This window comes from Trichechus manatus, unplaced genomic scaffold (genome assembly GCF_000243295.1).
Source record: "Trichechus manatus latirostris isolate Lorelei unplaced genomic scaffold, TriManLat1.0 scaffold00091, whole genome shotgun sequence".
NCBI classification, from domain to species: Eukaryota; Metazoa; Chordata; class Mammalia; order Sirenia; family Trichechidae; genus Trichechus; species Trichechus manatus.
In genome coordinates, this window is record NW_004444027.1 from 5,879,953 (window position 1) to 5,903,128 (window position 23,176).

The following is a 23,176-nucleotide window of genomic DNA, read 5'->3' on the forward strand; positions in this document are numbered from 1 at the left end:
AAGGGGTCATATAAAAACTCCGAACCAAAAAAAAGTCCCTTTACTGGAGAATTCTTCTAAACATTCAGAGAAGAGTTGACACCAGTTCTACAAAAACTATTCCAGAACATAGTAGAACAAGGAATACACTTGAATGCATTCTATGAAGCCAGCATAACCCTGATACCAAAGCCAGGCAAAGACATCACTAAAAAAGAAAACTACAGACCAACATTCCTCGTGATTACAGATGCAAAAATTCTCAATAAAATCCTAGCCAACAGAATTCTAAAAGTATTAAAAAAAAAAAAAAAAAAAAAAACACAACCAAGTGGGATTCATACCAGGCATGCAAGGATGGTTCAACATTAGAAAATCAATCACCTTAATCAACCACATAAACAAAACAAAGGAAAAGAATCACATGATCATCTCAGTTGACACAGAAAAGGCATCTGATGAAATCCGACACCCATTTCTAAAAAAAACTCTCAGCAAAATAGGAATAGAAGGGAATTCCTCAGCATAATAAAGGAATTTATGCAAAATCAACAGCCAACATTATCCTCAATGGAGAGGGTCTGAAAGCACTCCCCTTGAGAATGAGAACCAGATAAGGACATCCTTTATCACCACTCTTATTCACCACTGTATTGGAAGTCCTAGCAATAAAGAAAGAAAAGGAAACGAATGGCATCCAAATAGGTAAGGAAAAAGTAAAACTATCCCTATTGGCAGATGATATGATCTTAGACAATCCTAAAGATTTCACAAGAAAGCTACTGAAACTAATAGAAGGATTCAGCAAAGTGGCAGGAGAAAAGATCAACATACAAAAATCAGTTGGATTCCTCTACATCAACAAAGGGAACTTTGAAAATGAAATCAGGAAAACAATACCATTTACAATAGTGCCCCCAAAAATAAAATACTTAGGGATAAATCTAACCAGGGACCTAAAGACTTATACAAAGAAAACTACAAAACACTAATGCAAAAAACCAAGAGAGAGCTAAATAAATGGAAAAACACCATGCTCTTGGATAGGAAAACTTAACATTATGAAAAAGTCAATAGTACACAAAGCGATATATAGATACAAAGCAATCCTGATCCAAAACCCAAGAGCATTCTTCAATGAGATGGAAAAACTAATCACTAGATTTATATGGAATGGAAAGAGACCTTGAATAAGTAAAGCTTTATTAAAGAAGAACACAGTAGGAGGCCTCACACCACCTAATTTCAGAACCTACTATACAGCCACAGTAGTCAAAACAGCTTGGTACTGGAACAACAGACACACAGACCAATGGAACAGAATTGAGAACCCAGAAGTAAATCCATCCACCTGTGGACGGCTCATCTTCAACAAAGGACCAAAGGTTACTGAATGGGGAAGAGACAGTCTCTTCAACAAATGGTGCTGGCAAAACTGGATATCTATCTACAAAAAAATGAAACAGGACTCATGCCTCACACCATACACTGAGTGAAATAAGTCAATCACAAAAAGACAAACATTGTATGATACTGCTTTTATAAAGTAACAACAAAATGTTTACACACAGGAAAAAAAAACAAAAACAAAAGACTCTTTCTCTTTGATGGTTACCAGGGATGGTAGGGGGAGGGACGAAAACTTACCAAAGAGATAGTAGATAGAAAGAAATAGTAGATATGACTTAATATTGGTGACGGGAAAGGCAATACACAATATGGGAGAAGTCTGCAGAACGTGACCAAGGCAAGAGAGGACACTGAGAGGAGAGCATGAATAAAGGGCAACTAGTAATTACTATTAAATAGACAATCCTTCAATAATAGCATTAACAATAAATTACAAATGGATACATAGAGATGCCAAGAGGTGTGGGACAGTATAAGGGAGCACATCCACTGACAGATACAGGTTTGGTGGTGGATATTTCTACATACATGACTGCAGGTGTTCCTCATATATTAATATAGACAATAGAGCACATGAGTGGCACAGTCAGGGAAACCTCTTAGACATATCCAAACACCTCACAGGATAAAGTTCCTAGGATAGAAAGCAAAAGACCATAGACTCAGGGGACAGCTACATCAATTGGTACAACACAGTTCATAAAGACAATGTTCTACTTCCCACTTTGGTGAGTAGCATCGGGGGACTTAAAAGCTTGTGAACAGCCAGCTAAGATATAACTATTGGTCTCTTTCAGTCCGGAGCAAAGAAGAGGGAAAAAAATCAAAGACACAAGGGAGCAATGAGTCCAAAGGACTAATGGACCACATGAACTACAGCCTACGTGACCTGAGACTAGAACTAGATGATGCCCAGCTACCACTACAGACTACTCTGACTGGGATTACAACAGAGGGTCCCAGACACAGAGAAAGAGAAACGTAAAACAAAAAACGAAATTCACAAAAAAGGGTTTGGTTTTTGAATCCTTAGCTCAATTGGCCATCAGGATGTACCAAACTAAGCTCAATCTATGCAATAACAGGATATGCTCTAAAATGTGCAGTGTAGAGGACACATTTCTAATTTTCCAGTTCTTTCTAAAATGATTCGGGCTAATTGAAGGTATCAATGAATTTTCTTCAGTTAAATACAGCTGCTTAAATACAGCATAATATAAAAATAGACAGTAATTAAAATCTTTTGCCTTGGTATCTAAGAAAAAGATATCCAAGAATATAATGACATCCATTGCCATTATGTGGATGTGTGAAAAGCCACCAAGAGAGTAATGTGAAAAGTTGAGAACATAAATGATATCATGGAAGCTAAATTTGGGTAGTATAAAAACTAACTTCAGCACTTAATTGGTATGCTCTGGTATGAGGTCCTTTAGATTATCAAGAAAGTTTCCAAACTTATAATTTATTTTCTTTCACATTAATCTTTTTTAAGATCTTTAATTTAATCAAATTCACATTTAAAACTAATTTTAAATATAGGCTTGAATAAAATTTCTCTGTGTGCACTCTATTTTTCCTCCTTTAAGAGATAACCTAGCACTGTGCCAGGCACTGTGCAAGGTGCTACAGACCCTGACCTCATAAAGCAACGGATTCTAGAGTCAGGAGATAGACTCAAATCTTGGTTCTATTGCTTGTAATCTGTGTAACTTTGAGCCACTTACTTCACCTCCTCAAGGCTCAGTTTTTTAAATTTGTAAAAGAGGAATACTATCATGTAACTCAAAGGATTACATGGGACACTATTAGCAAGTACCTAGAACAGCGCCTGGCACACAGTAATTCCTCTATAAATGGTAGCAACTATTACTTTTATTACATCAATGTATACTGCTTCTTATAATCTTTTACCTTCACCTCTTAATCTTTTCTCAGCAGTATTCACAACCTCAATAATCCTTCAGGAGTTATTTATTCAACTACTATTCAGTGGGGTCACACTCTCTGTCAGGCCCATAGTCTATACTAGGGAGGACAGACATAAAGCCAACAATTATAAGTGCTACAAAACGGGAAGTATGCCATCGAAACATATAACAGGGGCACTACATTCAAGAAAAACTTGTAGAAGTGCTATTTAAACAGAGACTTGGAAAATAAGAATTAGCCAAGCAAAAAAGACTGTTGCAGGCAATGGAATGTACTTAAAGTCCCAGAGGCAAAAGAGAGCAGGATGAGTTCAAGGAACTGGAATATGTTCAGTATAATTGGAACAGAGAGAACAAGTGAGAAGAGGGGCTGACATGAGCCTGGAGAAGTAGGCAGGGCCAAGTAAACCGACTTCTGTGATGCAACGTCCAAAATGGATTTGAAAGGGTTAAGGCTGAATGCAAAGAGACCAGTGAAGAGGGCCCTGTTGAATTCCAAGTGTCAAGTGAAAAGAGCCTGTACAAAAGCAGTAAAAGTGAGAATGAAGAGAAATGGACCTATGCAGGAAATATTCATTTAGGAAGTAAAATCAGCAAGATGTGGTCATAGATTGTACATGGGAAGGGTACTCTGGAAAGTCATAATCTCAAAAACAAGACCGTGCCCAATAAAATGTACTTCTATTTTCTGATCAAAAGGGAGAAAATGCAGAACACAATTTCAAATTCTCATAGAATCCAGATTTTCTGGAGCCATGAAGGCTGGATGAACCCTCGAAACTACTGCCCTGAGATAATCTTTAAACCTTAAACCAAAAATATCCCTTGAAGTCTTCTTAAAACCAAACAATAATTTAGCTTAACTAATAAAAGAATGTCTGCCTTGAGCATTGTGCTCTTTTATGATCTATCTATATGGGATCAAATTGACAACAGCAACTCGAAGGATTAGATAGGAAACTTTGGGAGCAGGAAGTTTATATTACTGCGTGAGGAACAATTTGGAAAAGGAGGGTGAGAATGGCTGCACAACTTGAAGAATGTAATCAACGTCACCGAATTGTACATGTAGAAACTGTCGAATTGGTGTTATGTTTTGCTGTGTATATTCTCAACAGCACCAACAAATTATTTAAAAAAAAGTACTTCTATGTTTCATTATATAAGTTAAAGACATGGCCTACCACTTATCTCTAAAGCAGTATACGAAGTTAAAAATTTTAGGCCACGGGAGAAGTCTTACTCAATGGGTAACAATGTTTTAGAAACCACGTTGGTATGTTGACAGAAATTCTACATTACATATCATTTATCTATTAACTAGCAAATGAATTTTAGTATGGAATACGTGGATTAATGGGTTCAAACAGAAACGATCGTGAGGATGGTACAGGACCAGGCAGTGTTTTGTTCCCTTGTACTTGGAGTCTCCATGAGTAGGAACTGACTGAAAGGCACCTAACAACAATAATAATACACAGTTTAAAAGTAAAGAGGGACGGAGTATACAGAGAACAGTGTTTTGCACCCCACCCCCACTCTGAGGCATCTTTTGGTTCTTAAGGAAAAAAATTTTTTTCTACTGTTTTCTCTTCCATGTTTTCACATCTCTAATTAAGCAGGATGATAACATTAGCAAACCAAAGTATATGTGAAGTTAACCCTGGCTCTCTGATACCTTCAGCAAATGAGTTGTTATGGGAAAAATCGAGAACACCAAATGCGAATTATCCCTTATTGAGGATACAGAGTCTGCGTTCCAATTATTAAGTTGCCAAGCTCTTATGCTCCTATAAGCTGAACCCTTTTCATGGATGGCGTAGTGGGTAAGTGTTTGGTTGCTAACAGAAAGATTGGGAGTTTGAACCCACCAGTTGCTCTGGGGGAAAAACGTGTGGCAGTTTGCTTCCGTAGAGATTACAGCCTTAGAAAACCTATGAGGCTATGAGTTGGAATCAACTTGATGGCAATGGGTCAAGCTTGACAACTTGGCTGCAGGATTTTAAGGTTAAGAAGCAGTGTCTCACAGCTACTTTCCTACTCTTCTAATTATGCTATTACTAATTCAGTAGAGTTGGAATTAACTTGTAACATCTGTGTGCACAATAACAGTAAATGGTCAAAATAAAGACTTGAGATGTTATCGTATAAGTGTTGGAGCTCCGTGATTCAAGGATTTCTCTAGGTATACTGGCACGCTCCATCTAACCTTTGCTCATGCAATCTCTACCAGCCCTAGACCGAGTGTATTAACACTTCCTCTCTGCCCATCCAAAATCCTATACGGGGCTTAAGATTCAAATCCTCCAAGGTCACATGCTGATCTTCTTCTCTGAATTCAAAGGGCAATTATAAGTAAACTATAACAGGAAACTTAATAAGTGATTATGTTCTGCCTAATATCTTCTACTCGCTTCTTCTGTCTAGCCAAAGTCTTCTCCACAAGGGCAGGGAGAAGACCTCAACATGTATCAACTAGTGTGCCTATTTATAACACTCACGTGGAAGCTCAAGTCATAGGTGACTATGTTCCAACCCTAGCTCATAAGTGAAGAAACGAAGACAGTTAACCTTTTATCTGACTGAAGGGACCTGACAATAAGTGAATAAGACCTCTGGGTTGTATTAAGGGGAACGGCGGGGAACAGGGGGTAGGGGGGAGGACTCCAACCTACTCGACAAGAAAAAGCAGCTTTCCCTAGTCCACCCCACTTTCCAGTTCCGAAACAGCCACCCCTCCTCCCCGACGGTTCTTTCCAAGGTGGAAACGACAAAGTTTAAAAGGCGACGAAGTTCAAAAGGATATGGCATCACCTTTGCCCTCTGACCTAAGTGGAAACTCACCAGTTTCATATTGGACTTTCGGCTGTTCAGCAGCAGTCACTCGACCCCTCAAACCCAAAAGGCGTCTTCCGGTTCAACCTCCGCCACCAACCCGCAGAGAGCATTAACGGACATGCAGTCTCCTCCCTCCCCGCCCCCCCCCCGGGAAACATGGGAAATGTAGTCATCCCTGGATGCATCATGGGAACTGTGGTTATATTTTCTTTTTCTCCCTTTCCTCTCCGAACTCCTCCTTCCGTCATCCTCGAGGTCTCTTCATCCTCCCTCTCCACCCCACCATGATATCATGTCCCCGGTATGGACCTGGGACCCGTGGTATTCTGGTAGGTGTAGTCCTGGTGGTTCTGGATTCCCCTTTTTCCTCCTCCCTGTGGGCAGGCGGATAGACGCGGGACTTGCCGGGAGCTGTAGTTCTCTGAGGCCTCTAGACGCAAGAGTCTCAAGCTTTTACTTAACGGTGGCAGGAACTACAACTCCCAGGGCCACCCGGCAGCAGCAGGTGGGAGCGGGGCTGTTGATATCAATATGGCGGTTGTCAGCCAGACAAAGACAGTCAGTCTGATGTGATTGAGGCAAGGGAGGGTTCCAGGGGGAGACTGGGAGATAGGGGCCTCCCCTCCCCCCTTTCCTCTTCCTGTGCCTGCCTCAACCCCTCCCCAGCCCCCTCCCGACGGGCACCCCACGCGGAAGACACCCCTCCCCCTCCCGCTTTCTCCTCCTCCCAGTCTCAGCTCTTCGCACTGGGACGTTGGGGAGGGGGCTGTGCCAGGCGGAGAGAACTCAGCAAGGATTCTGAGGTGAGTCGAGCGGTTTTGAAGCGGACTACCTCAAGTCTCTTCCCTCACTTCCTTCTCTGTACTTTAAAAAATTTTTCCCCCAGAGGTTTTGGGGAGAAAGTGAGTGGGATGGGGAAGGGTCTCTTAAGCGGACGAATTGAGACGAGGGAGAAAGCAGGGGGCTTCCGAGTAGGTGACCGGGACGCAGGATATGGGGTGGGGCAGTTTATAGAGTACATTAATTGAAAGGCGTCTGCTTCTCCCCAACTCTTTTTTCCTTGTTTCCTCCACGGTGGGCGGAAGGTTTGAATCCGGAAGGTGGGGGTCTCCTGTTTGGAGTTTGGGAAACTGTGACGTGATTTTGAGGTGTGTTGGTGTGTTTGGTGTGTATAACTGTGTTTTAAACTGTGTTACATGTACTTGTGTGATATATTTGTATTGGATAAATGTCTATAGATAAGAAGTTAGCTGGAAACATAGCTTTTAACTGGGCCTGGGCTGAGAAGCGTGCATGAAGTCCTGCTTCTGGACGTTTGACTGACGACGTGGTGCTGGGTAGCTGGGCTTAGCAACTCGTTTGTATCCCATTGCCCGCTCACACCCCTCCTCCCCGTCTCCGCCCCCTCCTCTGGACACATCTCCACCCCAAACTCCCGATAGGAGAATTGTAGAGATGATGTGATATGGAGATGGATTTTTGCATACTTAAGTCAGTAGATAGGTGGGAAAGGAAAAGTGTTCTTAATATTTTATTCCGGATATTTTATTTGGTTACACTATTGGGGCTACTTTGAAAGGAGTCCTCCACCCACCCTCACCCCGAAACAGTAGGTGGAGGTGTCTCGTCGCCTTCGTGTTAAATATATTAATAATTAAGATTTTGGGGGGCATGGGGTGGGGATCCGGAGTGCTGAATTGTGTATGTGTTTCTGTGTCTACTGAAGGCACAGAATGACTATTGTGTATATTGAGATAGGGCGACTTATTTTTGTAGTAGGAAAAGCTATTGTAAATTATTTGGGGGGCAGCTGAAAGGCGCTGCTTGTATTTTTCTTCTACCCCACCCTGTTCTGCCTCGCATTTGCCTGAAAGCTGGTAGGGAAGAGTGAGGAAGCATTGGGTGAACGAAAGGAAGAATGCAGTTGGCCTTAAAGATACCATACTATGTGAAGTTGAATAGTATAAAGTGATTGCTGTTTTTATTTACTCTTAAGCTTTAAAATCCTCATGTATCATATAGGGTAGAGTGAGGTGACTAGTTTATTTCTCCCGAATCCTGCAGATGTAGAAACTCCTTCCTTTCTTCCTTGGCACGGTACATTTCTCTTCCTGGATGGACATAATGCTTCCTGAGCCTTTTTATATAGTTTGTGCCAATATGGTTGCGCTTTTTGTGGTTTATACTGTAATATACATCACTAGATGAAAAGGATCTGCATTTGTTTTTATTTTGCATTTATGCCACAGGTAATTATCACATCAGGACTGCAGTGCTTTGCATTAAACTTATTTTTAAATTGCACAACTAAGTTGTTAAATGTAGTTGAATTATGTTTATAAGTCAAGTTTGGAAATTTTGGATTCTGATTTTTGTTAGTTTCAATTAGAGCTATAAAGAGAAAAAGATTGCAATATCTCTTGTTTCTTACAGTCTTTTATAGTCAATAACATTACAACAGGAGAATTTAAGAGAGTTTATTTTGTACTTCCATCTGAAATAGAAGTTCTTTAATACACCTTATGTGACTATTTTTTAGTGTAATGGACTTTTAAATAACTAAAGAATTGTAATAATTTCTGTTTAGACTGTTGAGAATTTAATAGATTTACATATTTGACCCCAAACTTATTAATTCTTGTAACTGCTGCCTATCAGAAGGGACTTTAGATTCTATAAAAACTGAACTCCACATAGATACAGTATGTAATTTTATGGTATGTTTTATAACCTTTGATTTGAAATTTCTGCAGTTGGTCATTCACAGAGATAAGCTGACTATAAGTGTGAGGTAGCATGTCTATTTAGACTGACCTGACCAAAAAGTTGATGTGTTCTAAATCACAAATTTATGATATAAAATATGTTGATACAAAGCCGAGACTTTAGTTGTCATAGACAGGATTTCCAGAATTATTTGTTTTAACCATGTATCTTAATGTGAAACATCACTTTGCAAAAACTGAAGAAAAATCCTATGGAACTATATAATAGTTTTTTTTTTTTTTTTTTGCTTAAAGATATTCTGATAGAGGGTTTTAAAATATTAATAATTTTTTAGAAAAATACCGAAAATGCTTGTTAAGAGTCGGAAAAATATGAGTGTTTTCTCTTCTACCTACCCTTAGCTCAAAATTTTTTTGTTGGATTTATTCTTTGGAAATGCAAACTTACTGGTAAAAACTCTCATTGGACTTATTCTAATTAGTAGTCTGGTTGAAATCGTTAAATGTAAACTAGATATATTCCTTGCATTTGTTGGAGTGATTCTGTTACATTTTAAGCACTGGGCATTAAAATGATGTAAAGCTTTTACTGCAGGTTAAAACTGTAAAACATTCTCAGCATGTGGAAGTCATACGGTTTAAGAAAAAGTAGAAAATCAGGGCATTGGTACCTGGCCAGCTTAAAATTTCATTCTGTAACTGAAAGACACATTTTATTTTCAGGTGATCACTTCTAAAAATGTTGCCTATATTATGGGAAATTGAAAATCCAAACTTTTTAACCCAAACTATTGTTAAATTAGTGTACTGCATATATTTGTGCAACTATTTCTGGTTGCGAATGTGCATCAAGGAGATTTTAGGGTAAGTTTTATGTTGAATATCTTCAGTAAGGCTTCATTTTCACTGCTGCATAAACAAATTTCAGTCTTCTATTAGCCTTCATTAAAACATCACTAATATAAACTTAATAGCTCAGTATTGGTAGGTTATAAAATATATTGCAGTAAATCTTGCATTGTTTCATTGTTTGTGACGAGTATTAATTGGAATGATATTGTTAATTTCAGTAGTTTTTTAGTACATCAGAGAGATTCATGCTTAACTTGTGCATTTTGTGTATTCCTTATATTATGTTTAGTCCATCCTACTTTTAATATTTCAGAGAGCTAGCATTTCCTGTAAAAGCATGTTTGCTTTTTCTGTTTATTTTTGCTCCCATTATTTTTGTACGCAGATCTATAAACTTGAATTATTTCTCTTGGGAATTAGAAATTTATCCTTGGATGTCATTCTTCATAAATTCATTTGTCAGTGTACCAACCAACTTTTTAAAAACGTGAAAATTTGTAGAGAAACTTAAAAGTGCAGAGTGAAAATGTGTTGGTTTTGTGAACCTGTTTCACTTTTTTTGGCTTCCAAAATTAATTTTATAGCTCACCTTGCTATTGTTTGACTAGATTTTTTTGTTAACTGTTGGCTTTTACGTCTCAGTTTAGTAGAGCTTTGATTTATAAAAAATTGTTGTGAGTGGAAAGTTACAGCTTCTCTGAGCGTCATATATTTACATCCACACATTCACTAACATATATATAAAACACTTTTATGTTTGTTTATATATGAAATTGGTATATATTTATCAGACATACAGCTGATTAAAAAGAATCTGAGCCACAAACAGTAGGAGACTGTGAACAATTGCTCCAGCTAGAAACCAAAGGCTAACCACCCACATGCTGTCCACATTATAGAAACTATGGAGATTTTCGGTATCATTCTAAATCATTATTTAAACAGATTCTGCCAAAGTAATGGAAGCAAAATATCTCCTTTCAAAATAGAGGCTATTGGTATTGAGATTTTTTTCTCAGAATAGTATCTTAAGTAATATCTGACTTAGAGTCCTAGGTACAGCTATTGCCTAAATGGGCCTTGCTGGGCTTGTTAACTGCTGTGGTGTCAGCCCCTAATTTAAGACAACCCTATGCACAACAGGATCGGACCATTGGGATCCATAGGATTTTTACTGGCTGATTTTTGGAAGTAGATCACCAGGTCTTTCTTCCTAGTCTTAGTCTAGAAGCTCTGCTTAAATCTGTTTAGCATCACAGCAACACACAAGCCTACACTGACAGATGGGTGGTGGCTGTGCACGGGGTGCATTGGCTGAGAATGGAACTGGGGTCTCCTGCATGAAAGGCTAAAATTCTACCACTTAACCACCAATGCCCCCATAGTTAGATTTCCAGTACATTCTAGTTACAGAGTAAAGATTTTTCCGAGTGATTATTTGATACCAAACTTTTAGTTACAGTCTGTTTAAACATAACCCAGTGTTTCAGATAACTTTTTTTTTTTTGACCTTAGATAAAACGGGTTTGAAATTTACCATAACATTTTCTTGGACATTTGCCAAGAGCATTTATTTACTGGGAGGCCCTGGCTTTAGCATAGTTTTATCCTCACGGTGGTACTAAGATTGATGTTATAGTAACTTTTTCCAATGGTGGTTATAATCTTAATGCAAAGGTTTACAGATCCTTGACTTGGGCTATAAGAACACACACATATTTTTTAACATCTGCAAACAAAAGCAGAAAAAAAAAAACAGGCTGGTTTTAGCTTTCAAGTGGTCACTTACAGTTTTTTTGAATTATAAAACAAGTGGCGTCAGATCCTTCCTTATAAGTGATAAAATGATTCTAATCCCTATAAAAGGCATTTAGGTTTTTCTTAAGCTAAGAGTGGTGATTATGGTAAGAATGTTTACTAAATCCCACATATTGGATATGTTCTCTGCAGCTCTTCTGTCCATCTTATGTTTCGTGATGGTTTGCATATGGTTTACTGAAAACATTTAATGGCTTTCTTTACCATGTACATATTAAACAATGAGTGTGGAGTTGCCAAGCGGCAGGAATTTTAATGTATATATCACGTTTTTCATAGAGGAAAAGTCAAATGCGTGTATTGCTGAGATGAGTAAGACTTAAGAATGAACTTGTCTGCTTTAAAATTTTGATAAAGTAGTAGTATTGTTAAAACGTGAAGTTGTTTGATTGGACCTAGCCAGTCAAACCTTGGAATCATCCTTACGCTACGCATCCAGTCATGAAGCCAAGATGATTTTACACTCTTTGTATCTATTGTGTTCTTTTCATTTTATTGCTGTTCTCTTAATCTAGCTTTGTCATTTCTGGTTGACTACATCAGACTCTTAATTAATCTTCCTGCTTTGTTTTTCTCCGTTTCATTCTACATTTCTAGCTGAGGGACTGTGATAAAATATTATTTTTATTATCAGCCACTGCTTTGGCTGTAACCCTCCCCAGTCTTTCAGTTTTTCAATCCAAACTCATATATCACGTGCGTGCTCGTGTCCATCTATCTGCATTGCACATGCAGACAGGCTGTGCCTCAAACTTGCAGCCTGCCATAAGACTGCTAGGAATGAGACACAGACATCCACTGGCACCAACCATTCTTTGGGTGCTATGTTCATCTGTGATCAAGCCAGATACGCGAGAAACTTATTGATGTTGGCAAAGTGAAAGCCATTATTATTATTTATAGAAAGCAAACAGTAACAACAGGTTCTCAAAGAGAAAGTGCCTACCCTTCCCTAAGTTACCCATGTCCGTTCTGAACCATGCTGTGGTTCAGGTCAGATTCTGAGTTCATGTCACTGCTGCCTCTGACTACCTCCACACTGCCTGAGGTTTCTGCTCTGACACTGGGCCTTGCTGGGCCTTGCCTTGCTGGCAAGAAGACCCCTGCACAGGATCTTCCCAGCCTCTGCTGCTGTGCCCTTCTAAGCTTCTGCTACTGTGTCCTGCTACGCTACCCATGCCTCTGGGATTCTCTTGTCACCACGCTACCCAGGTCCCCATTGTCAAGGGAGGAGGCATGCAGCCCCTGCACGAGATACGCTCAGGCCTCTCTTGCCCTGCGCAAGCATTACAGCCCTTTTAGCTCTGCTGGCAAGCTTCCTGCCCAGAGGCATCCAGCTTAACCCTGCTGTAGGAAGACCCCTGTACAGGATACTCTGAGGCAACCCCTGTACAGGGCACTCTCAGGCCTCTGCCCTGCACAGGCAGGTGTTACAGTTCTTTTAACTTCGCTGGCAAGCCTTCTTCCTGAAGATGCTCAGCTCTCACATGGTGGGCCAACAAGCCCAACACTGCTGTTCTTGCCGTGTCATGCCATATTCAGTGTTACGGCTCTTTCTTCTGGGTCTAGGAGGTTCTTGGTGCAGGGACCTCAGGTCCTTGGTCCAAAGAATGCGGTACACTCCAGACTCCTCTTCTTCTTCTTCTTTTTTTAAATTATTTTTTGTTGTTGTTGTTGAGGGTATACACAGCAAAACTTACACTACTTCAACAGTTCTACATGATTCAGGGACATTGATTACATTCTTTGAGTTGTGCAACCATTCTCACCATGCTTTTCTGAGTTCTCCCATTAACTCACTATCCCCTAAGGTTCCTATCTAATCTTTCCAGATGCTTCTGTCAATTTGATCCCCCATATAGATAGATCTTAATAGAGCATAATACTCAAAGCGACAGCCTTTACTAGTTAAGCTACTATTGTTTCGTTTTAAGAAGACTTCAGGGGATATTTTTGGTTTAAGATTTAAAGATTATCTTTTCAGACTCTTCTTGATGATAGTGAGGTCCTCTCACACCTCTGTGGGATTGACCTTTTAATAAGCCTATTCCTTGTCAGTCTCAAGGTATAGTCCTCCCAGCAGTAACATGAACTAACCAATCCTCTTGGTAGACCATAAATCACTCAATTTCCATAGTCCCAGCCAATCATTTTGTGAGAGTTACAAGACTATGGCTATAAAGGCCATATAAAAGCGGTTCATTGCACTATACCACCTGTGTCCAGATCCTGATCTGCCACTTACTAGTTATATGACTTTGGACAAATCATTTAATCTCTTTGTACCTCAGTTTATTTGCCTATAGAATGAGAATAAAAATAGTACCTATTTATGGAATAGTTGTGAGCCCTTAGAACACTGTTGAGTCCTTAAAATGCTTTTAGCATATCTTAAGTGTTACCTATTACAATTATCATGTTATGCCAGAGATTTTATGTTTTTGTTTTTAGGTCATGATTTATCACTGCCTGTCCTATACCTGATGCTTTAGCTATGCAAAACAATCACTCTTTAATATGGATAGGAAACAGTTTAGATACGCTGGCATTAGGGTTGCATTTATTAGTGTCTTCAAGAGTGAAGAATTAATTGTGAACTTTAAAGCATATTGCTGTATGAAGAATAATAATAGATTCTATTGGTCTGGCTTCTACTTTTTTTTTTCTCCTAAAATAAAGAGTAATACTAGCCTAATTTAGACCACGATTTTTTTTTTAATTGTGCCTTAAGTGAAAGTTTACACTTCGAGTTAGTTTCTCATACAAAAATTTATACACACATTGTTATGTGACCCGAGTTGCACTTACTATAATGTGACAGCACAGTCCTCCTTTCCACCCCAGATGTCCCGTGTCCATTCAACCAGCTCCTGACCCTCTCAGCCTTCTCATCTCACCTCCAGACAGGAGATGCCCATTTAGTCTCATGCATCTACTTGAGCTAAGATGCACACTCTTCACGAGTATCATTTTATGTCTCATAGTCCAGTCTAATCTTTGAATGACGAGCTGGCTTTGGGAATGGTTTTAGTTTTGGGCTAACAGAGTCCAGGAACCAAGTCTTCTGGGGTCTGTCCAGTCTCAGTGAGACCATTAAGTCTGGTGTTTTTACTAGAATATGAGTTATGCATCCCACTTTTCTCCTGCTCCATCAGGAACTCTCTGTTGTGTTCCCTGTCAGGCTGGTCATTGGTGGTAGCCCGGCACCATCTAGTTCTTCTGGTCCCAGGCTGATGGAGTCTCTGGTTTATGTGGACCTTTCTGTCTCTTGGGCTGATATTTTCCTTGTGTCTTTGGTATTCTTCATTCTCCTTTGCTCCAGGTGGACCAATGGATGCATCTTAGTTAGCTGCTCGCTAGCTTTTAAGACCCTGGATGCCACTCACCAAAATGGGATGCAGAACATTTTTTTAATAAACTTTGTTATGCCAGTTGACCTAAATATTCCCTGAAACCACGGTCCTCAGACCGCTGCCATTGCTATTTTGTCCCTCGAAGTGTTTGGTTGCATTCCGGAAACTTCTTAGCTAGGTTTAGTCCAGTTGTGCTGATTTCCCTTGTATTGTGTGTTGTCCTTCCCTTCACCTAAGCTAATTTTGGTCTACTATCTAGTTAGTGAATTCCCCTCTCCCTCACTCCCCACCCTCGTAACCATCAAAAAATGTTTTCTCCTGTGTTTAAACCTTCTTTTGAGTTCTTACAATAGTGGTCTCATACAATATTTGTCCTTCTGCGACTGACTAATTACACTCAGCATAATGCCTTACAGATTCATCCATGTTATGAGATGTTTCGAGGTTTCATCGTTGTTTTTTATCGTTGCGTAGTATTCCATTGTGTGAATATACCATAATTTGTTTATCCATTTGTCCATTGATGGGCACCTAGGTTGTTTCCGTCTTTTTCCTACCGTGAGCAGTGCTGCAGTGAACATGAGTGTGCACATTATCTATTCATGTGGTGACTCTTATTTCTCTAGGATGTATTTCAAGGAGTGGATTGCTGGATCGTATGCTAATTTGTAGCTTTTTAAGGAAGCACCAAATTGGTTTCCAAAGTGCTTGTACCATTTTACATTCCCATCAACAGTGTATACGTGTTCCAGTTTCTCAACAACCTCTGCAACATTTATTTGTGTTTTTTGGACTAATGCTAGCCTTGTTGGGGTGAGATGGTATCTCATGGTAGTTTTGATTTGCATTTCTCTAGTGGCTAATGATCCTGAGCATTTCCTCATGTGTGTATTAGCTGCCTGAATTTCTTCTTTGGTGAAGTGCCTGTTCATATACTTTGCCCATTTTTAATTGGGTTATTTGTCTTTTTATTGTTGAGGTTTTGCAGTATCTTGTAGACTTTCTTTTAAATTGTTTTGCCCTACAAAAGTATCTTGTAGATTTTAAGAGATTAGATGCTAATTGGATTTGTCACAGCCAAAATTTTTTTCCCAATCTGTAGGTTGTCTTTTTACTCTTTAGTGAAGTCTTTTGATGAGCGTAAATGTTTGATTTTTAGGAACTCCCAGTTATCTAGTTTCTCTTCTAGTGTTTATGCATTGTTACTTTTAGTTTGTATTCTGTTCATGCCGTTTATTAGGGCTCCTAGCATTGTCCCTATTTTTTCTTCCATGATCTTTATTGTTTTAGATTTTATATTTAGGTCTTTGATCAATTTTCCGTTAGCTTTTGTGCATGGTGTGAGGTATGGGTCTTGTTTCGGATTTTTGCAGATGGATATCCAGTTATGCCAGCACTATTGTTAAACAGACGGTCTTTTACCCAATTAATGGACTTTGGGCCTTTGTCAAATATCAGCTGTTCACAGGTGGATGAATTTATGTCTAGATTATCAATTCTGTTCCATTCGTCTTTGTATCTGTTGTACCAGTACCAGGCTGTTTTGACTACCATGGTAGTATAATAGGTTGTAAAATCAGTTAGTGTGAGGCCTCCCACTTTGTTGTTCTTCAGTAATGCTCTGGGGCTTCTTCTGTTTCCATATGAAGTTGGTGATTTGTTTCTCCATCTCATTAAAAAATACCATTGAAATTTGGATCGGGATCGCATGGTATCTATAGATCACTTTGGGTAGAATTGACGTTTTCACAGTATTGAGTCTTCCTATCCATGAGCAACATATGTATTTCCACTTATGTAGGTCTCTTTTGGTTTCTTGCAGTAGTGTCTTGTAGGTTTTTTTGTAAAAGCTTTTTACATCTCTGGTTAGATTTATTCCTAAGTATTTTATCTTCTTGGGGGCTATTGTAAATGGTATTGATTTGCTGATTTCCTCTTCCAAGCGCTCTTTGTTGGTGTAGAGGAATCCAGCTAATTTTTCTATGTTTATCTTGTATCCTGACACTTTGCTGAAATCTTCTATTAGTTCTAGTAGTTTTCTTGTGTATTCTTTGGGGTTTTCTGTGTTTTAGATCACATCATCTGCAAATGGAGATACTTTTACTTTTAACTTACCAATTTGGATGCCCTTTATTTCTTTTTCTATCCTGATTGCCCTGGCTACGACCTCCAGCAGATTGTTGAATAAGAGTGATGATAAAGGATACCCATGTCCGCTTCTCATTCTCCATGGAAATGCTTTCAAAGTCTCCATTTAGGATGATGTTGACTGTTGGCTTTGTATAAATGCCCTTAATTATGTTGAGGAATTACCTTTCTATTCCTATTTTGTTGAGAGTTTTTATCGTGAATGAGTGTTGGAGTTTATCAAATGCCTTTTCTGCTTCAGTTAATAAGATCATGTGGTTCTTGTCTTTTGTTTTATTAATGTGTTGGATTACATTGATTCTTTTTCTAATGTTGAACCATCCCTGCATACCTGGTATGAATCCCACTTGATCACGGTGAATTATTTTTTTGATATGCTGTTGAATTCTGTTGGCTAGAATTTTGTTGAGGATTTTTGCATCAGTGCTCCTGAGGGATATTGGTCTGTAATTTTCTTCTTTTATCATATCTTTACCTGGTGTTGGTATCAGGGTTATGCTGGCTTCATAGAATGAGTTTGGGAGTATTCCATACTTCTCTATGCTCTGAAATACCTTTTTAGAGGTGGTGTTAACTCTTCTCTGAAAGTTTGGTAGAATTCTCCAGTGAAGCCATCCGAGCCAGGGCTTTTTTTTTGTTGGGAGTTTTTTAACTCCCTTGTCAATCTCCTTTTGTTATAGGTTTATTTAGTTCTTCTGGCTCGGTTTGTGTTTAGGTAGTGAGTTTCTAGAAATTTGTTCATTTCCTTTAGGTTTTCAAATTTGTCAGAGTACAGTTTTTCATAGTATTTTGTTATGATTCTTTTAATTTCGGTTGAGTGGGTTGTGATATCACCCATCTGATTTCTTGTTCAGGTTATTTGCTTCCTCTTCTGTTTTTTTTTTTTTTAATTGTAGTTCAAATGAAGTTTACATTTCAAGTTAATATCCCATAGAAACATTTATATATACACTGTTACGTGACCCTAACTACTCTCCCCATACTGTGATAGCAAACTCCTCCTTTCCACCCCTGATTCCCCATGTCGATTCAACCAGGTCCTAATCCTCTCTGCCATCTCACCTCCGGACAAAAGCTGCCCATTTAGTCTCTTGTATCTACTTGAGCTAAGAGGCACACTCCTTATGAGTATCACTTTATGTCCCACAGTCCAGTGCAATCCCTGTCTGAAGAGTTGGCCTCAGAAATTGTTTTTTTTCTCTGCTGCTAGAGAATCCAGGGGCCGTGGTTTCTGGGGTTCCTCCAGTCTCAGTCTGACCGTTAAGTCTGGCCTTCTTACTAGAATTTGATTTCTGTACCCCACCTTTTTACTGCTCCATCAGGGTCTCTCTTGTGTTCCCTGTCAGGGCTGTCATTGGTGGTAGCTGGGCACCATCTAGTTCTTCCGGTCTCAGGCGGATGAAGTCTCCAGTTTATATGGCCCTTTCTGTCTCTTGGGCTAATACTTTCCTTGTGTCTTTGGTGTTCTTCATTCTCCTTTACTCCAGGTGGTTGGGACCAATTGATGCATCTTAGATGGCCACTTGCAAGCTTTTCAGACCCCAGACGCCACTCACCAAAGTAGGATGCACAACATTTTCTTAATAAGCTTTGTTATGCCAGTTGACCTAAATGTCTCCTGAAAGCGTGGTCCCCAGACCACTACCCTGCTACTCTGTCCCTGAAAGTGTTTGATTGTATTCAGGAAACTTGTTAGCTTTGGTTTAGTCCAGTTGTGCTGACTTCCCTTGTAGTGTGTGCTGTCCTTCCCTTCACCTAAGATAATTCTTATCTACTATCTAGTTAGTAAATAACCCTCACCCTCCCTCCCCACCCTCGTAACCATCAAAGAATGTTTTCTTCTGTGTTTAAACCTTTTCTTGAGTTCTTATAATAGTGGTCTTATACGATATTTGTCCTTCTGTGACTGACTAAATTCACTCAGCATAATGAGTTCCAGCTTTTTCATGTTATGTTTCATGGCCTCATCATTGTTGTTTACCATTGCGTAGTATTCCATTGTGTGGATCTACCATAATTTGTTCATCCATTTGTCCGTTGATGGGCATCTAGGTTGTTTCCATCTGTTTGCTATTATGAACAGTGCTGAAATGAACGTGGGTGTTCATATATCTGTTCGTGTGGCTGCTCTTATTTCTCTATGGTATATTCCAAGGAGCAGGATAGCTGGATCGTATGGTACTTCTATTTCTAGCTTTTTAAGGAAGTGCCAAGTTGATTTCCAAATGGTTGTACCATGTTGCATTCCCACCAACAGTGTATAAGTGTTCAAGTCTCTCCACAACCTCTCCAGTACTTATTATTTTGTGTTTTTTGGATTAGTGCTACCCTTGTTGTCGTGAGATGATATCTCACTGTAGTTTTGATCTGCAATTCTCTAATGGCTAATGATCCTGAGCATTTCTTCATGTGTCTGTTAGCCGCCTGAATATCTTCTTTGGAGAAGTGCCTGTTCATATCCTTTGCCCATTTTTTAAATTCGGTTATATGCCTTTTTGTTGTTGAGATTTTGCAGTATCTTGTAGATTTTAGAGATTAGATGCTGATTGGATTTGTTGTAGCCAAAATTTTTTTCCCCAGTTTGTAGGTTGTCTTTTAACTCTTTTGGTGAAGTCTTTTGATGAGCATAAGTGTTTGATTTTTAGTAGCTCCCATGTATCTAGTCTCTCTTCTACTGCTTGTGCAGTGTTACTTATGGTTTGTATTGTGTTTATGCCATGTATTAAAGATCCTAGCATTGTCTTTAATTTTTCTTCCATGATCTTCATTGTTTTCGATTTTATATTTAAGTCTTTGATCCATTTTGAGTTCGTTTTTGTGCATGGTGTGTGGTATGGGTCTGGTTTCAGTTTTTTTGCAGATGGATATCCAGTTATTCCAGCACCATTTGTTAAAAAGACTGTCTCTTCCCTGTTTAACAGACTTTGGTCCTTTGTCAAATATCAGCTGCTCATAGGTGGATGAAATTATGACTGTATTCTTAATTCTGTTTCATTGGTCTATGTATCTGTTGTTTTACCAGTAGCAGAGTGTTTTGACTACTGTGGCGTTACAATAGGTTCTAAAATCAGGTAGTGTGAGGCCTCCCACTTTGTTCTTCTTGAGTAATGATTTATTTGGGGCCTCCTCCCTTTCTGTATGAAGTTGGTGATTTGTTTCTCCATCTCATTAAAAAATGTCGGTGGATCGGGATTGCATTGTATCTGTAGATGTCTTTGGGTAGAATTAACATTTTCACTATGTTGAGTCTACCTATCCATGAGCAAGGTATGTTTTTCTACTTACGCAGGTCTCTTTTGATTTCTCGCATTTGTGTCTTCTAGTTTTCATTGTATAGATCTTTCAGTCTCTGGTTAGAAATTTTCCTAAGTGTTTTATCTTCTTGGGGGCTATTGTAAATAGTATTGATTTGGTAATTTCCTCTTCGAGGTTCTCTTTGTTGGTGTAAAGGAATCCAGCTGATTTATGTATGTTTATCTTGTATCCTGACACTTTGCTGAAATCTTCTATGATTCTTAGTAGTTTTCTTGTGGATTCTTTGGTGTTTTCTCATATCATCTGCAAATAGAGATATTTTGACTTCTTCCCTACTAATTTGGATGCCCTTTATTTCTTTTTCTAGCCTAATTACTCTGGCTAGGACTTCCAGTCCAATGTTGAATAAGAGTGGTGATAGACGGCATCCTTGTCTTGTTTCTTTTCTCAGGGGGAATGCTTTCAGAGTCTCTCCATTTAGGATGATGTCAACTCTTTGCTTTGTATAAATGCCCTTAATTATGTTGAGGAATTTCCCTTCTATTCCTGTTTTGTTGAGAGTTTGTTATCATGAATGGGTTTTTTGACTTTGTCAAATGCGTTTTCTGCATCGATTGATAAGATCATGTGGTTCTTGTCTTTTGTTTTATTTATGTGATGGATTACATTGATTGTTTTTCTAATGTTGAATCATCCCTGCATACTTGGTGTAAATCCCACTTGATCATGGTGAATTTTTTTTTTTTTTGATATGTTGCTGAATTGTATTGGCTAGAATTTTGTTGAGGGTTTTTGCATCAATGTTCATGAGGGATAGTGGTCTGTAATGTTCTTTTTTGGTGGTGTCTTTACCTGGTTTTGGTGTCAGGGTTATGCTGGCTTCATGGAATGAGTTTGGGAGTATTACATCCTTGTCTATGCTTTGAAATTCCTTTAGTAGAAGTGCTGTTAACTCTTCTCTGAATGTTTGGTAGACTTCTCCAGTGAAACCATCTGGGCCAGGGCTTTTTTTTGTTGGGAGTTTTTTAATTACCTTTTCAATCTCTTCTTTTATTATGGGTTTATTTAGTTTTTCTAACTCTGTTAGTTTAGGTAAGTAGTGAGTTTCTAGAAATTTGTCCATTTCCTCTAGATTTGCAAATTTTTTAGAGTACAATTTTTATAGTATTATGATTCTTTTAATTTTAGTTGGGTTGTGATATTACCCATCTCATTTCTTATACGGGTTATTTGCATCCTCTCTTGTTTTTCTTTTCTCAGTTTGGCAAGTGGTTTATCGATCTTGTTGATCTTTTCAAAGAACCAGCTTTTGGTATTATTAACACTTTCAACTATTTTTCTATTTTTTCTTGTGTTTAATTCTGCTCTAGTATACATGATTTGCTTTCTTCTGGGGCCCGAGGGCTTCTTTGGCTGCTCTCTTTCTATTTGTTCAAGTTGTAGGGTTAATGTTTTCATCTGATAGGCCAGAATTTAAAAAATTCACTTTCCTAGCCCTGTTAATACAAATTTTATGTTTCTAACCTATGTTTCCCCTTGTTAGTTTGTTTTTGATACCTTGTCACCCAACTTCATGAAAGATCCGTTAACTCTGTGTAGTTTCTTTTACGTTTTTCCCACAAATCTGAACTCTAGCTACATTTCAGGTAATGTGTTTCCTTTATATCATTACTGAGAGTATTGAATGGTTGAGTTATATGATTTGGAAGCCACTTTTAAGAGAGACTGGAAATTGTCTGTTTTATTTACATACTAATGTTTATACTTGAGGTTGCTTGGGTAGTTAATTCTCACTGCTTCAGTTGGTTTTCCAAAGTGGTAGATGATATATGTATGGTTATTTGTATCTGTTTTTCATTCTTCTCAAGCTGGAAAGTCAGAGAGCAGAGTGTCCTGTTTTTGGGGTTTTTTTTTTTTTTTAATTTTTTTTATTGTATTTTATATGAAAGTTTGTTTTATGACATTGGTTAACAACCCCATGACATGTCAACACTCTCCCTTCTCGACCTTGAGGACCTTTTTTTTGGTGAATATATACATAGCCAAAGTTACACCAATTTGAAAGTCTCTGCATGTACAATTCAGTGACACAGATTACATTCTTCCAGTTGTTCTGCTATCTCACTATCCTTTTCCAAATTATTCCATCACCATTATCTTCAACTCACTGTCCCCAGGGCTTCGCATCAAACCTTTTGAGTTGCTCTTGTCAATTTGATCTAACATAGATAATTTTTTTTTTTTTGTAGCTTAGATGAAGGTTTGCAGAACAAATAGATTCTCATTAAACAGTTAATGCACATATTGCACTATGACAATGGTTATTAACCCCCTGACATGTCAACACTGTCCCTTCTCAACTTTGGGTTCCGTATCATCAGCTTTTCTGTCCTCTTCTGCCTTCTAGTCCTTGTCCCTGGGCTACTGTGTCTTAGTCCTGTTTTGTTTTATGAGGCTGTCCAATCCCCAACTGAATGGTGAACTTCGAGAGGGGCTTCACCACTGAGCTCAAAGGATGTCCGGGGACCATACTCTCAGGGTTTCTCCAGTCTCTGTCAGGCCAGTAAATCTGGTCTATTTTTGTGTGTTAGAATTTTGTCCTACATCCTTCTCCAGCTCTGTCCAGGACCTTCTATTGTGATCCCAGTCAGAGCAGTCAGTTGTGGTAGCTGGGCACCATCTAGCTGTACTGGACTCAGTCTGGTGGAGGCCTTGGTATCTGTGGTCCATTATTCCTTTGGACTGATCTTTTCCTTGTATCTTGTTCTCTTCATTCTCCCTTGCTCCCGAAGGGGTGAGACCAGTGGAGTTATCTTAGATGGCTGTTCACAGGCTTTTAAGACCCCAGATGCTACTCATCAAGGTA

General features: G+C 38.8%; 2 protein-coding genes across 9 annotated transcripts in view; one reads left to right on the top strand and one right to left on the bottom strand.

Annotated features, from left to right (window-relative positions):
- The window catches only part of INTS9 (integrator complex subunit 9), a 157,717-nt gene extending 151,262 nt beyond the window's left edge, over positions 1-6,455 (bottom strand). The window contains exon 1 of one of the 2 annotated variants that reach the window (XM_004382191.2): positions 6,165-6,455. In XM_004382191.2, the coding sequence (XP_004382248.1) occupies positions 6,165-6,173 (9 nt within the window). In that variant the 5' untranslated portion in view covers positions 6,174-6,455. The remainder of the gene's footprint in view (positions 1-6,164) is intronic. The other variant, XM_023736736.1, reaches the window with a different exon arrangement.
- Positions 6,456-6,652: 197 nt separating this feature from the next.
- Positions 6,653-23,176, top strand: part of HMBOX1 (homeobox containing 1) — a 324,458-nt gene continuing 307,934 nt past the window's right edge. For 6 of the 7 annotated variants that reach the window (XM_023736737.1, XM_004382194.2, XM_012557228.2 and 3 more), the window contains exon 1: positions 6,653-6,961. The gene's annotated coding sequence lies outside the window, so the exon portion shown is untranslated. The remainder of the gene's footprint in view (positions 6,962-23,176) is intronic. The other variant, XM_023736738.1, reaches the window with a different exon arrangement.